Here is a 14,985-nt window from a genome sequence, read left to right as displayed (position 1 = left end):
CTCCACCCTGGAAATACTCTCCTTGCATTAAATTTGCCTCAACATCAATTCATTAAGCACCTACCAGAACTCTCATAGCATCGTCAATACTGGTGCTTATATTTGCTGAATGAAATTTGACAGTGGGTTAGGAACATAATCATGCTGAAGGGCCGCACATCCCTCCCTGCCCCCCCCCTTTTTTTACTGTAACATCGGTGTTATGGGATGGCATGAATACCCGTGTTTCCATTCTGTTGCTTTATTTGGGTAAGATTTGGTTTGGCCTGTGGAGTCATTATAATTAATCAGTCGTATTATTATGGGGTCTATTTTATTTTACCTAGTTTTTTCTTTGGGTGAGAAATCACACATAAATCCTCTAAAATAGATTAACGTTCCTGGTCTGTAAAGAGTAGAAGGCAAGGTAGATCATACATTTGAATTTGCACTTTTCTTGTCCTTTGTTACAAGTTCCCCAAAGAGAAGACTATTGCCATCATGATAGTCTCTCCTGTCATCTGGATGCTTAGAATATTTGTGAATTTCCAGCTGTCACTACAGCTTCAGTTTCTATTTCACTGCCTTGCTGAACGTATGCTTCGTGAGGACAGGGACTGCTTCATTTTTGTCTTTGCATATCCAACATCTGGTTACACAGCAGGTGCTTAATAAATGCTTGATTGATTGATATAGAGATATCCCATGGTTCTTAAAAGCTTGCCTGGCAAAGCACAAACTCTACAGGTCCTACTCCTCTGGAAAAGACTTTATGCTTTAGTGGGTGAGGCCCTTGACTGGTTAGCCAGTTCAGCTCATCAAGAGCTTATGTATCAGAAGCACCTGTGAAAGGAGGGTCCACATTGATGAAATCATGGCTGTTTAAAGCACTGCTGCATTTCTCATTTTCCTTACTAGTCTTGATTAAATAATTCTGTCATTCAAATGAGGGGTAGTGAGCTCTGCTCATAGCAGTATCAACTCCTAGACTTCTTAAAACATCAAGCAAGCAAAACTCCCTTTTTTAAAACTAAGACACTGAACATATTTCTTTATAAAAAGTCTTTATTGGAAGGCAAAACAGTAAAATCCACAAGAAATTTGTAACATCACACGTTGACATTTTATTCTGAATCAGACACAGTTGAATAGTTTCACAGCTACGGGAAATCTAGAACAGAATCAAATATTTCATCACTGTGGGTCGAAGAGTTTGGGAAAGATTTCAGCATCTTTTAGAACAAAGGTTCCAAAGTTGTTAACTGTACAAACAGATGGCACTGCACCAAGCTGCCCACAGCACTCAGGCTCTGCAGGTTGTTGTCACATACTTGTTAGTGTGTTTAGGTAATGTCCAGGAAAAGAAAACTGCTTCTCTTGAGATTTCCAGTAACGCCTCACAATGATAAGTTATACTTTTTATTCCTCTTCCACCTCCCCTTGCTATTTTGGTTTCAATATAAAAATGATGAATTCACAGAGCTGTAGAATCTTTTAACTGGCTTAGATGCCCAAGACAGAGTCTGAGTGGGCTGTGAGCACACAGGTGCTGGTGTTCAGGTCCTCCTATAAATAAAAACATTAAGTATATATAGCTTTTTCAAAGGTCAGCATTCCCAGAACAGGAAGATGCTTTAGCCCTATGTCCTCATATCAGTTTGCTCCCTCCCGATAGTATCTATCCGTTTCAAATAGCTAACATTTGAGAAAAGTATAAACTTAATCCTAAGTATCATCATGTCCTAGAGGAATTAGGCTTTGAGCAATTTCTATTAGGAACAGTCTTGATAAATATACATTTAACTAAAACTAAACCAAATGAAATTTAAAAAAACAGGTCATCTTCAAAACAAAAGGGTATTTTATTTTTACTTTAAATATTGTGTAGTAAAGTCTAGCTTTAGTTTTTACTACTACACAAGCAATAATTTTAAGGTAGGTTAAAGCACATCATGGCTTTTGATCTACTTCATTGTTGGCTAATGGCAATCACTTAATGTCCTTTCCTCAAGACACTAGTCTTGGTTTATATAAGATGCTCAGATTTGATTTAAAGGTGTGACATCCACTTCTTCAGATTTGAAGGATTCCTATTCAGGGGGTGGAGGATCCTGGATTTCACGCTTCACTGGAAAGAACAAAAGTTCATGTGTAAATGGTGAAGATAGTTGTAAGGGCTTCCATATCCTTTTTCTTTTGAAATTTTTTGATATTAAATGTTCGAGTCACAGATGAAGCGCATGTATGCAGTTTCCGTTATATTCAGGTGCTGGGCCTTGTCAGTATTGCATGCCATGGTTTTCCCATCTTGCTTCCTGTCACTCCCTAGAGAAGTACACCTTGGTAAAACTGAGTTGTTACCGTGATCCTGACTTCCATACCAAGTATCAATTTAGGATTAAGATTTCTAACAAAGGACAGAAAGGCTATACACAGTGGGTAGACAACAAAGAAGTGATTTTACTTATAGCAAAACTTTTCCAAAAAAGATTAACAAAATTCAAAAAAGACAAAAGTTTCCAACAACAACAAAAAAGCTTTAACTCTTGAATCTTCCATGTTAAATTCTAGCCATGTAGCCTAGGCAACATGAGAGCCCTGCTCTCTTAGTGGAGAAACTCAACCAATTTACTTACATTCATCCCTGGCTTTCATACGTGCAATGAACGAATAACTTTTGTTTCTGCGGTAGTTTTCATATGGATCATCCAAAGCAACTCCCACTCCCTTGTACTGATCCCATTTATCTCTGATATCCCCCCCTTTAATCGGGTCCTGAATGCCTTGTTCCTTCACTCCCAGGCCACCTGATCCACTCCATCCTTGGGGAAAAAAGATGATATGGACATTTATCAATCTACAAATGAATTTTAATTTGTGAAATAATGCAATTTAACATAACCTCTAACAAGAATATTGAGGAATCTTTGGAAGGTAAAAACCAGTTGTGTAGTAGAAAGCTAAAAATCAGTATTAAATTTATAACTATCAAATGATTATACTGAAAGTATTTTTTTAAACACTTGACATTTTCAGAAATGCCTGAGGAAATGCTGCCAACTTTAGAAACAAAGAGCTTTATATAATAATAGTTTGTTAAGATAGCATTTTATAATTTTATAGTTCACAGTAAGTGTGACATAATGGAATAATCCTGGCTCTTCTAATGACTGACTCTATGACTTCCCTTATCACCTGCTTCTTTCCCCGTTTCCTCATCTGTAAAATGGTGATAACGCCTCTCGTCCTCCCTGTCCTCACAGGTTTGTTGTGACAAAAGTGGCCTTGGAAACCTCAAAGCACTACTTAAAGATATGAGCATACAGTGTGATTTCCTCAAAAGACGTGCTAAGAGCAGTGGTCCCAAGTACTATGACGGACATTGTGCAGATGGCTTTTTCTTAAGATACTAAGTAACTATTCATTAGAAAAATCTTACCCATTTTCACCAACATCTGGTGTCCTTTATTTTCTTCTCCAAGTCTGGAATCAGGTATAGGTGGTGCAGAATTAGAGCCCAAACCAGCTGAGGAACTAAAATTAGGACAGGTGTTGTTGAACCATGAAAGTATCATCAGTGGATTAAAAAATTGAGCATAATTTTTAAAACCTACAACAGTAAAAACCAGGAAAATTCTGGTATGCTTAGTGAAACGGGAAGGCAGGAGATGGCCTATAATTTGGACAAATTATAATAGTCCTTGATCATCTTATGCATGGAACTATGCCACGCTGAACATATGAGGCTTCTAATTAGGACTTTTAAAATATTCACAGAAAAGCGCCAGAAGATTATGATCTACACAGAAACAGTCTGCCAGCAGGTCATTCAAAAGGGAAGAGTAATCTTACGGGGGAGTAGGACTCCGAGATCGGGATCGGCGCCTCCTTCCTGGGGAGTAAGACTTCGACCTGGACCTGGACCTGGACCGTGATCTGCTGCGTGAGGAACGGGACCGGCTTCTGCTCCTGTATCACAAGAGTGTCTAAATTCAGTTACTCTTTCCTCTAGAAAAAGTGAATGTGAACATCCAGCCTTGCAAATCATGAAGGGGCTCTACTTCATGAAGAAAGTCCCAGTTCTGACCTACCTAGACCGAGAGCGTGAATAGGATCGAGAACAGGAGCGAGACCGTGACCTTGAGTATGAACCAGATGATTTGGAAGATCTTGAATTGGATCGTGAAGAAGAACGACCTCTACTTTTAGACCTGCTACGGGATCTAGAAGGTCCACTGCAAAGAGAATTTTTAGTGAGCAAAATATTCTGACAGTTCTAATATATCTATGCAGCCACACCCACAAAATACAAATGTTTAAACTTGCCCTAAATTAAACATCGCCAGAAAACTAGTGACATCTCACCTCTGAAGGAAAAAAAAAAAACAGGAGACATTTTCATCCAGTCTTGATGAACCTGAATAAACAAATCTGAATAGAGGCCCTAGTGATGCTAAAATAAACAACCTATTTCTAAACCCAAATTGCTTCTTTCTTCGTACTTTAGACTCTATAAGTAAATCAATTTCCCAAAGACAATATGGAGGCTGTAGCTTCAGCATCTAGAAGCAACACTACTACTTTGTGATTTTAAGAATCTGCAAAAAAATGCAAATGTTGATTTTTTTCCCTAAATATTAACACAACAAGTAGTCACAATTCAGCCCGATCTATTATTGTTGAAGGTAGCTTAAGAAAAATAAGGCATACATTCTATTGTATCAGCAAGCCCATTACAAGAGAAAAATGGTACTGACCTTGGTATTATTATTTTAAATATGTTGATGGACCCAAGGAGTACCATTTGTTTGAACATACGATTCAAGGCATCAGAAATTTAAAAAAAAAAAAATTTGTCTTAAGTTCTCACCTGTTTCTCTTTTCCTGCCCTTTTCTCCTCCTGGCTCTCATTTTTGCTCTGAAGAACTCATACAGCCCATTCTGTTCCCAGCCTTCACTGTAAGACATGTATGTTTTCCTGAACAACTAATTCCAAGCATCTCTTCTTCAGATGCCATATTTAAAAAAAAAACAAGCTTACGGAATGGGTATGCAAAATCTGAATCAGAAGTCCCCAACACCCTAGGCCATGCCATATTATCATTCCTAGCAGCCCCAAAGAAAATCTCTAACAGAAACTTCTACCATATTGTAGTCTGATGAGGAACTAGACACTCTTTGCTTCAAATACTCTCTTAGCAAGTGACTGCAGTATCAAATAACTCCTAATTTTTAACATTCAAAGCATTATTCATCTTTTCTCTCATTACAATGAGAGAACAAATTAAATCCAGTTCAACCAACTATGAAGTGACAGTATTGTATGGACTCTTTGGATACAAGGATCAAACTATACTCAAGCAGAATGCTCAGAACAGCAAGAGAGATTCAGAAGGGAGGGATTTATTTTTCTCTTGAATAAGGAAAGATTTCCTGTAGAACATAGGACGTGAGCTAGGCTTCAATGGAAAATTCCATTTTGAAGCATGGTGGACAGCAAATGCAAATCCAAGGTAGGGTAAAGCAGAAAGATTGGAAATAATGAATAATCCATTGGGTGAATAGAAGAATGAAAAGATTAGGGAAAACCATTGGAGTTTCAGCTTAGTTTAACAGGTGTGGGGGATTGTGTGAAGGGTTAAATGCTTTTATACCTGGGGCTCAGACCTGGCTGAATTAAACCTCTCTCTTTTGTAAAAGTATCTTAGTTCTCCTCTGATTCCTTGCCTACTCTATGAGATAGGAAGGGTTGTTATTATCACTGTTATTTCCAGAGGACCCAGTTGAGCTACAGAAATAACCTGACTTCCCCAAGATCAGATGGATGGAGTTGGTGGGTGGTGCTAACACTAGAATCTTCGTATTCTATTCTGCTGGGCCACAGCGACTACACCATACCCACCCTTACCTGTTTCTAGGTCTATCATGGGACGGAGGACTATAAAATGCCTCCACTGCTGCCAAGAGCCTCTCGCTGGGAGGCATGGGGGGTGGAAGACGTATGTCTTTTGGATCCAAAGGCTTATACTCATGATCTTCTAGCTGCAGGAGATAAAAACATACATTTGATACACCACACAATTCACTTACCAAGTCAATTCAAATAAACATTTATTAAGCATTCCCTTGTGCAGGGCACTCTACTACACTCTACGGATGCAGAGGTGAAACAAGATAGTCCTACCCTCAAGGGGCTTACAGCCTAATAGGAGACTAAGACATGCATACAAATAACATATTAGTTAGAACATGATAAGAGCATATGAAAGGACAAAGTAATACAAGAGACAAGGAAAAAGATTAATTTCAGGCTGCAAAGGGGATGGGAAAGAGGAAATGAAGATCACGGGATGTCAGAGGCCATCTAGGCTAACCTGTACCTGAACAAGAAGTGCCAATCAGACCTGATAAGGAGTCATCGGGCCCTTGCCTGGAATCCTCAATTGAGGAGGAACTTGCTACCTCCCCAGGAAGTCCACTCCACTTTACTATGACTCCAGTTGTTAGAAAGTTATCCATTTATATAAAGCCTGAATTTTACTTCTTTCTTACTTCCATTTGTTATTCTACTCTACGGGGCCACGTAGAACATATTTAATCCTCCACATGAAAGTCCTTCAAATAGCTGACAGTTCTCATGATCCCGTCCCCTCCCCCAAATCTTCTCTAGACTAAACGATGTGCTCTCCAGACTAAGTTCCCTGTGATCCTCACATGGCATGAATCTGAGGGCTTTTATCATGGTGGTTGCTCTCCCAGGAATACTGTACAGCTTTCAAATTCTTTTCTAAATAAAATGTGGTGCCCAGACTTCAAAATCAGATTGGGGGGGGTGTCTGACCAGGGGAGAATTCAGCTCTTGTTTCTGTACCAGGTTTGTTAACACATCCTGAACTGGTAGTTCATGAAAACCATGAGATTATTCTAGACCAGAGATGGGAAACCTGCGGCCTGGAGACCACACGTGGCCCTCTAGGTCCTCAAGTGAAGCATTTTGACTGAATCCAAACTTCAAGGAACAAATCCCCTCAATATAAGAATTTGTTCTATAAAACTTAGATTCAGTCAAAAGGCTGCACCCAAGGACCTAGAGGGCCACGTTGCTTCCAGGCTGCAGGTTCCCCACTCCTGTTCTAGATGATCAGATGCACAGCAATACCTCTTTCGACTTATAATTATGAAAGTGGTTTTTTAAAAATCCAAGTATAAGGTGTTACTGAAGTTCCTTTTTTAAAAGTTCAACTTAGCCTGTCAGAAACTTTTGGATCCTGTCATCCAGTGTACTAGCTCCTTCCTCTCAGCTATGCAAATTTGATAAGCATGCTCTCTGTGCTTTTATCCAAGTCACTAAAAAATGGAAACAGTAGGCCCCCCAACACAGATCCCTGGGGCACTCTCTTGGAGATCTTCCAAGCTGTTATCACACCATTAATGACCCACCTTGTAACTAGCCCATGTTTTTCCATCTTTTCAACAAGAACAGTGTGACACTTTGTCAGATGTTTTACTAAGATCTAGGTAAGAATTTTCTGCAATATTCCCTTGGTACACCAGTAGAGTACCCCAATCAAAAAAGAAAATGAGTTTTGCCTACCAGATCCTGTTCTGGATGGCTCTGTGTAATTACTACTTCCCTTTTTAGTTATCCACTAACTATTCCTTTAATAACAAGTTCTAGAATTTTGCCAGGAATCTAAGTCAAGCTCACTGGCCTGTAGCCAAATGATTCCTTTCTGTCGTGTCCCCACCCCCCCCTTAAAAGGCCATCTGCCCTTCCTCAGCCCTGCAGCATGTCCCCAGTTCTCGACATTATCTCCAAGGTCTGGGGCGCTGGCTCACAGGATGTCATTCATCTGGGCCAGGTGATCTGAACTCGTCCTGGGAGACTAGGTGCTAGCACTCTTACCATCTCTTTACTTAGCCTGGATATTAATTCCTTTCTGGCTATGTTTACTCTGTCATTTCCCTTCCAAAGATTATCTCCTTAGCAGAGAAAACAAGCAGAAAGCAACTGCTTTGTTTTCATTACTCTAAGTGACCCCACTGATCCAGAGACATTTTTTCAAAGCCTCATGTATGACCCTTGGCTTTCCTTGCCAGCCTCAGTTCGTTCTGAGCTTTAGCACTCCTGACACTAACCTTGAGACTTAATCACTCCTGAGATCACCCTGTTATCCATCCTTGCCATCATCTTCTGCACATTTTAAAAAAATCTCATTAAGGTGGTTAGTGAGTTCCCTGTTGCACCCATGTTAGTGTCTCTGGACGGCTCCTTTGCCCTCCACATCAGAATTGTTTTTCTTTGTGTCTTCAGACTCTGTTCTCGGATTTCCCAAATCTCCTAGGTCAACTTCCCTTGGGTAATTTTAGCCCACAGGATCCTAACTATCCTTTTCATGAATCCTTTGAAATATGCTCTCCTCCAAATCCATGGTATAATCCATATTGTTATCCAAACACCAGTTTGTTGGTTAGAATCAGATAAAAAACCCACAGCATTTCTCTTTGTTGGTTCCTCTATCTTTTGAAGGAAGGTTTCTTGAACATGGTGGTAAGCCAAGATAGGTACTGAAGACAGGAGGGGATTTCTGTGGGTGGAACTGGGGAGGGAGGGGCTAACATGCACACGTGTATAGAGGCAAGAAATGCTGGAATGTAGTTTGTGAAGGGGAACAACAGGAGATAAAGCTGAAAAGACAGTTAAGGGCCTTAAATGCCAGACAATAAAGTTGGCATTTCATATTAAAGGCAACAGGAAACAACCGACAGTTTTTGAGCAGGGGAGAGATGTGGCCAGATCATCCTCTATGGCAGGAGGATTACTCTAGTAGCCTATGAAGGCTGGATTGGAGAGAGACAAGACTGGAAAACCAATTAAACAGAGTAACGTACAGGAGTGCAGGTGGTAAGAGGACCTAAATTAATTTGGTTACAGTGAGGGCAGAAAGGAAGAGGCAGAAGAACAAGCTATTACAGAGATAGAATCAACAGGACTTGGCAACTAATTGATATATAGGGTAAAGGAGAAGGAAGAGTCAGAGATTTCCAACAAGTATTTTTTATTGAGTACCTACTGTGTGCTCTGCTAGCTGTGTGGCTTCAGTGCCAGAATCACTGTTAGTAAACACCATCTTTGAATACAAAAGGATAGCAATGCTCCATATACACAGCTTTTTCATCCACTGAGAACATATCCCCTTTCTCACACAACTAAGCAGCTTTCATCTTACAGCTCAGTAGTACCTAGAATTTCTCACACTGATGCCTCCCCAGGGCTGGCCTGGGCAGTGTGTCTGTAGAAAAACACTGGTGTGGGCATGGAGCTATATCCTGTTAGACAGGCAGGAGTGCAATGCAGGGCACTGTGGAGTAGATGCCAAGTCTGGCCTGGTGGTGAGAGTAGCAACCTACAGCCTTTAAAATGGCTTTTAGGGCCTTTATCTGGCTAGTCCTTCTGACAGTATTAAGGCTGAAAACAAAGTAGGGGACTGAATAGAAATGCCTCTTCCCTTTTGGTTTCATCTATTTATTATCAGATTCTTGTCACCACCATATTTCAAGCCCTCATTACCACTCACCCGAACTATTACAATACACTCCTCACTGGTCTGATGAGTCTTCCAAGGGTGTCAAATCACTTTTCAATGGTTTCCCACTGACTGCCTGCTAAGCAAAGCTGAAGACCCTTCCCAAGCAGACTCAGCACACTCCCTTTCCAGCCTTCTCTCACACTCTTCCCTGCCATGTATTCTACAGTTGGACCAAACTAGACAGCATCCTGTCCCCTGAACATACCCCATACTGTTCCCATGTGTCACTCCATTCCCTCTGCTGGTCCTCCTTCATCTTGAGCTATTAAACTCCTATGCATCTAGAAGCACAGAGGTGGAGCTGGAAGGGAACAGTTTAACAAAGCTCCCATTTTAGAGCTGAACCTGGGGCCCATTTTTTGCACCTCCCCTAGAAAGCCTGATCTCATCCTGATTGGACACAGTCCCTCTTTTCTCAGACCTGGCAGAGACGACAGCAGTACTTCTACTGCCTGATGCACTTCCCTTAAGAAGCAGTGGAGTGTACAGCAAAGGACAGTGACTGTGGGAATCTGAAGGGACTCTGACCTCAGCTGCATGAATTTTAGCCAAGTCACTTCATTTGTCTGGACCTTGGTGTCCTCACCTGTAAAATGTGGACACTAATACTTGGAATACTCACCTCACAGGATGGTTATAAGCACAGTGCTTTGCAATCTCCTTAAAGCACTAAATAAATGTGTTATTATCTTAATCTATTTTTTGCTATAGTTAATATATGTCTATATATTACAGCCCCATTACAAAAACTCCAGAGGGCAAGGATGGCATTGGATTCAATTCACAGGATGACAGAATCTCTATTTGAGAGAAACTGAAGTCAAATGGTCCAGCCTCTAACTGAAAAGGAATGTTCTCTATAACATCTTTGACAAAGGGTCATTTACCTTTTGCTTGGAGACCTGAAAGAATAGGGAACCCACTATCCCCCAAAAGAGCCACATGACTTTTGGGCTGCTCAAATTGTTTAGTTTGTCCTGTGAGCTCAGACCAAATTTGCTTCTGGTTCTGACCTCTGGAGTCAAGCAAGAGTCTGATCGCTCTTGCACATGACAACCCCTCAAACCCTTGCAGACAGCTCTCACCCACACCAGCTGCTTCTCTGCCAGGTTAACCAGTCCCAGCTCCTGCAACTGCTCTTAAAGCAGGATTTCTAAGTTCTTTCAACATTCTGGTGGATGCTCTCCAGTTTTTTTGTGACCCTCCTAAAACAGGGCATCCAAAATTCAATTCAATTCACCAAACATTTATTAAGTGCATGTTGTGCAGAGAACTGTACTTGTGTTGGTAGAGACACCACATTCAGAGAAGACAGCTTCTGCCCTAGTGGAGCTTACAATCTAGTAGAAGGAAAGTACATAATATATCACATGCATTTGAGTGCAAAACAAAAGGCTATCTAAACAAGGAAGGAGGTGCTGATGGGAGGTGGGGGGAAGGCAGCATGAGAAGCTGAACACCTGAAAGGGGGAAGGGCATTCCAGGTATAGGAACAAGATAAGCAAAAAGACTAGAGGTCAGAGATGCAAAGATTTAGAGTTGGAAGATACCTCAGCACAATTTAGTCCAGCACTCTCTCTTTACAGAGGAGGAAACTGAGGCCAGAGAAGTCAAATGACCTGCCCAGGGCCACACAGGTAATAGGAAACAGAGCCAAGGTTTGAACATAGCTTCTCCCAACTCCAAACAACCTATTTTTCCCCCTACACCAAGTTACCCTTACAGTGACTGACACAGTGCATTGCTCTTTCTATCTCCCTTAGCCTGGCACTAAGCACAGGGCCCTGCCCCTTATAGGGATGCGTTGAACAAATGTTTGTGGCAGTGAATTTTCCATAAAAGTAAAAGCAGTTTAGAGACAAGTGATTATGCTACTGGAAGGAATTAATGAACAGTCAAGCATCACTGAAGGAGAATACTTGCACAGACCAATCCAGCTTTGGCAACAGCTCCTGCTTGAGAAGTCTCTCATATCATATTTTAAAAAGATACCTGAGTAAAGTCCACCCGGTAAACTAGAATGGGAAAAGTAAGGGATGGGTTCAAAATAGCCATTAATGAAACTGATGTACACAGGAGCGAAATTAAGAAGCAGTTGTTAGAATAGAAACTGGTACATAGACACATGTAAAAGAGAGAGAAACCTCAGGGCAGATAGAGATTGGCAAGACTGCCCAGAAACGGACGAGAGCAATGAGAATTTCATTGCATTTCTGAGTTCTGCCACTTTACCTTCACAAGAGGAGCCATCAGTCCGGCAGGTAGATCAAAGTATGGGACGTTGGGGACCAAGCTCGGATCATCATGATTCATGTGAGGAGGCCCCTGCCTTCGCATGTGAGGAGGTTGGCCATTGAAGCCATGAGGGGGAGGCCCAAAGTCTGGGTGCTGTGGTCCACCCCATGGGGGATGTTCATTGATCCCAGGATGAGGCAATCGGTGGCCAGGATGGTGATGAGGAGGTCCCATCTCTACACACAAAAGACAGAACATAAGAACTTATGGGCTGTTAGAGGCCAAATGATAAACAGTACACTCTTCAGACAAAATAGCAAAGTTCTCCAGAAAGCAACTAATGAGCCTGGTAAAAAGGCACCATCATCATTTCCAGATGGACTCCAGACATCTTCATAAAACCCCAGCTCTAAGATCGATCCCTGAACACAGCTCTACCCACTTCCCACAACTCAGGCTGGCTGGGGGAGAGGTATGTGTTATACTCAGTGAATGAAAGAGAAAGCATAAACTGTCTCCTCCAGAGAGATTATTCACCAGCTGAGCATGCTGGGAGGGAGGGGGGTGTCATGTCATTAAGGTGCCTAGCATGCAAAGAGGTCATGAGATGAACATTGTTACAGGGAACATTTAATTCCCCAGAAATAATACTATAAACAGATGCAGAAACGAATGACACCACAGGGAAATTTTATCCTATTGCTGTCAGGGTCTAGTCTTGATGAAATCACTGGTCAGAACCCACAGGGCTGTGTTTGATTAGAATGGCCTAACAATGATAAGACAGAGATGGACCTATTACTTCCCTGGTAGAGGGACAGCACCTTCTATACAACAGTCTCAGGGAGCTGTCTGGAGCAGTGAGAGGGTAAGTGACATGCTCAGAGTCACACAGCCAGGATGGCACTGAGTTAGGACTTGAACCCAGATCTTCCAGCTCTGAGGCTAGCTAGCTGGGTGATACAATGGACTGAGTGCTAGATGTGGAGTTGGAAGACCCAAGTTCAAATCCTGCCTTCGACACAGGCTTTTTGATCCTGGAAAAGTCAACCTCTTCTGGCTTCACATTCTTCATCTTATAAAATGAAGGTGATAATAGCAATTACCTCCCAGGGTTGTGGTGAGAACCAAACGGGACAACATCCAAAAAGCACGATGTTGGTGTGAAGTCTTGTTGTTAGGCTGCACTGCCACCACAGCAGCGGCTCCATTTATAGAACAGCCCTTTTAAGAGCTGCAGAATGCTTCATGTGCATTCTCAAGTTTGCTCTCAGTGATATCCCGGGCACATCAGAAGATGGTCACCACCCTAGGACTCATTTTGAGGAAGAACGCCAGAGGACTTCCTGGGGCCTCGCTTATTCTAAAGAGCTGAAAGGCACTTTTAAATATCATCTAATCTAGACATTTCATTTTGCAAAAAAGTTCACTCAGATAAGTGGCAGATCTAGGATGCAGTAGCTGCATTTGGGTGCCCTGATGGGAAATCTTGTGCTCTTTTAAACATCTCTTCCTGTGTCTTACTCATGTGTAGTAATGGGACCTAGCACAGATTTAGCTAACTGTAGGATCGTGAAATTAGCAGAATAAAGCCTCTTCACAGGATTTATGAGAACGATATGGAAGAAATCTGCAGAGGGGCAGTTATAATACAGACCTGGGCATGAATGGGAGGATAAAGAGGGATACCCAAACAGATCTTGTGAAGTCCCGGAAAATTTAAGTATGAAAGGTCTATACTTTAAGAGCTCTGATTTCACTGGGGCAGGTATTTCCTCTGCTGACAAAACACCTAATCACTTCACACCTTAAAACAGATGATCTTGAGTTGGTATGGCTAAAAAAACCAATCCCACCCAGGTAGCCTTGGTTCTGTTGAAGAGCTTCTCGCCACTGAGTTACCATTCTGTCAAGTGGCTCTGCACCCAAAGGGTTGGGGCCTCCCCATGCTGGAGCTCACAGGCAGCAAAAGCCCAGGCTCATCTGGACAACACAATGAGGCATCAGAGAATTGTAATGGAGGTCTTAGATGGAAGAATTGGTAAGGGAAAAGATCTAGTGATTCCTTATTTTGAAAACAGATCTGCTTTCTCCACCATCTCCAAATGAAAGAATAAATGTTAAGAGAATTATCAATGAGTCACTCACCAGCAGGAAAATCTCCTTGCGGGTAGTCAAAACGATGAGGGTATGGGGGTCTCTCAAATGGATGTCGAGGGGGGAAATCTTCCTGCATGAAACGTGGTGGGAAGCGGTTGAAGTTGTGGGGGTGAGGAGGCTGGTTGAATTGTGGATGCTGCTGATGGGGAGGGAATGGTCCCCGGAAGTGGGGTGGTCGCTGCATCCGAAAGGGTGGCTCCCTCTGACCACCCCCCCAGGGGGGCTGCTCATGCTGGTTATTCCAAGGGGCATCAAACTGATTATTCCAGTTGGGGTCTGGCTGGTTGTTCCAAGGAGGGTCTCGCTGATTGTTCCACCCTGGATCTCTCTGTTCATTCCACATTCCTTCATGGTTGTTATTCCATGGAGGACAGTGAGGAGGTCCCTGGTGGTGAGGGTAAGGAGGCTGGTCAGGAGGCTATAAAAATAAAGAATGTAATCAAATGATCTACTTTTAAGCCAGTTATGGAAGGACAAAGGTACACATATGTTTTTACACCCAAATTTTGGGATGTCAACATTCTTAACAGCAGTCAGCCCATTTACATTTCTGATAGGCTTACTAAGCTCGAACCCCCAGGGCTCGCCAGACCCCTATTCTGACGCCTCAGCACAGTGTGGAGGTGGCTAGTCCAACAGAGCTGGCATACAAATACAGAGCTGCTACTACAAAGCCAGTGTCTGCCACCGAAGCCCCAACCCAGCTAAGTTAGGGGAGGCTCATCACACGCTGGCCACAGGGAAATGAAGTTATCAGCCAGAGCAACTCATAAAGGAGCTCTAAATAAGCCAAAGAGAAGTTGGTGACTTTTGTCAGTGGAATCACAAAATCAGATTCTTGGGAGAATTAAAGTTCAAGTAATAGAATGGCAATAGGGCGACTAGGTGGTGCCACAGTGCGCAGTGCTGGGCCTGGAATCAGGAAGACAAGTTCAAATATGACTCAGACACTTAGTAGCTGTGTGACCCTGGGCAAGTCATTTAGCCCTGTTTCTCTCAGTTTCCTTATCTGTAAAATAAG

General features: G+C 42.2%; 2 protein-coding genes across 5 annotated transcripts in view; one reads left to right on the top strand and one right to left on the bottom strand.

Moving 5' to 3' along the window:
- The window catches only part of C1H19orf44 (chromosome 1 C19orf44 homolog), a 31,243-nt gene extending 25,570 nt beyond the window's left edge, over positions 1-5,673 (top strand). Inside the window, exon 9 of one of the 2 annotated variants that reach the window (XM_036753295.1) lies at positions 3,757-5,673. The gene's annotated coding sequence lies outside the window, so the exon portion shown is untranslated. Of the gene's footprint in view, positions 1-3,242 lie in introns of both variants that reach the window. The other variant, XM_036753301.1, reaches the window with a different exon arrangement.
- LOC118845370 (calcium homeostasis endoplasmic reticulum protein) overlaps positions 1,027-14,985 on the bottom strand; it is a 31,975-nt gene continuing 18,016 nt past the window's right edge. Inside the window, exons 10-18 of one of the 3 annotated variants that reach the window (XM_036753282.1) lie at positions 13,953-14,382; positions 11,802-12,040; positions 5,888-6,021; positions 4,850-4,936; positions 4,071-4,214; positions 3,832-3,948; positions 3,419-3,513; positions 2,616-2,801; positions 1,027-1,545 (exon numbers count right to left, since the gene is read on the bottom strand). In XM_036753282.1, coding sequence (XP_036609177.1) covers positions 1,544-1,545; positions 2,616-2,801; positions 3,419-3,513; positions 3,832-3,948; positions 4,071-4,214; positions 4,850-4,936; positions 5,888-6,021; positions 11,802-12,040; positions 13,953-14,382 — 1,434 coding nt within the window. In that variant the 3' untranslated portion in view covers positions 1,027-1,543. Of the gene's footprint in view, positions 2,802-3,418; positions 3,514-3,831; positions 3,949-4,070; positions 4,215-4,849; positions 4,937-5,887; positions 6,022-11,801; positions 12,041-13,952; positions 14,383-14,985 lie in introns of all 3 variants that reach the window. The other 2 variants (XM_036753276.1, XM_036753288.1) reach the window with 2 other exon arrangements.

The sequence above is a fragment of the Trichosurus vulpecula genome, chromosome 1, assembly GCF_011100635.1.
Source record: "Trichosurus vulpecula isolate mTriVul1 chromosome 1, mTriVul1.pri, whole genome shotgun sequence".
Taxonomy (NCBI): domain Eukaryota; kingdom Metazoa; phylum Chordata; class Mammalia; order Diprotodontia; family Phalangeridae; genus Trichosurus; species Trichosurus vulpecula.
This window is presented reverse-complemented; position numbering and strand designations above follow the sequence as displayed.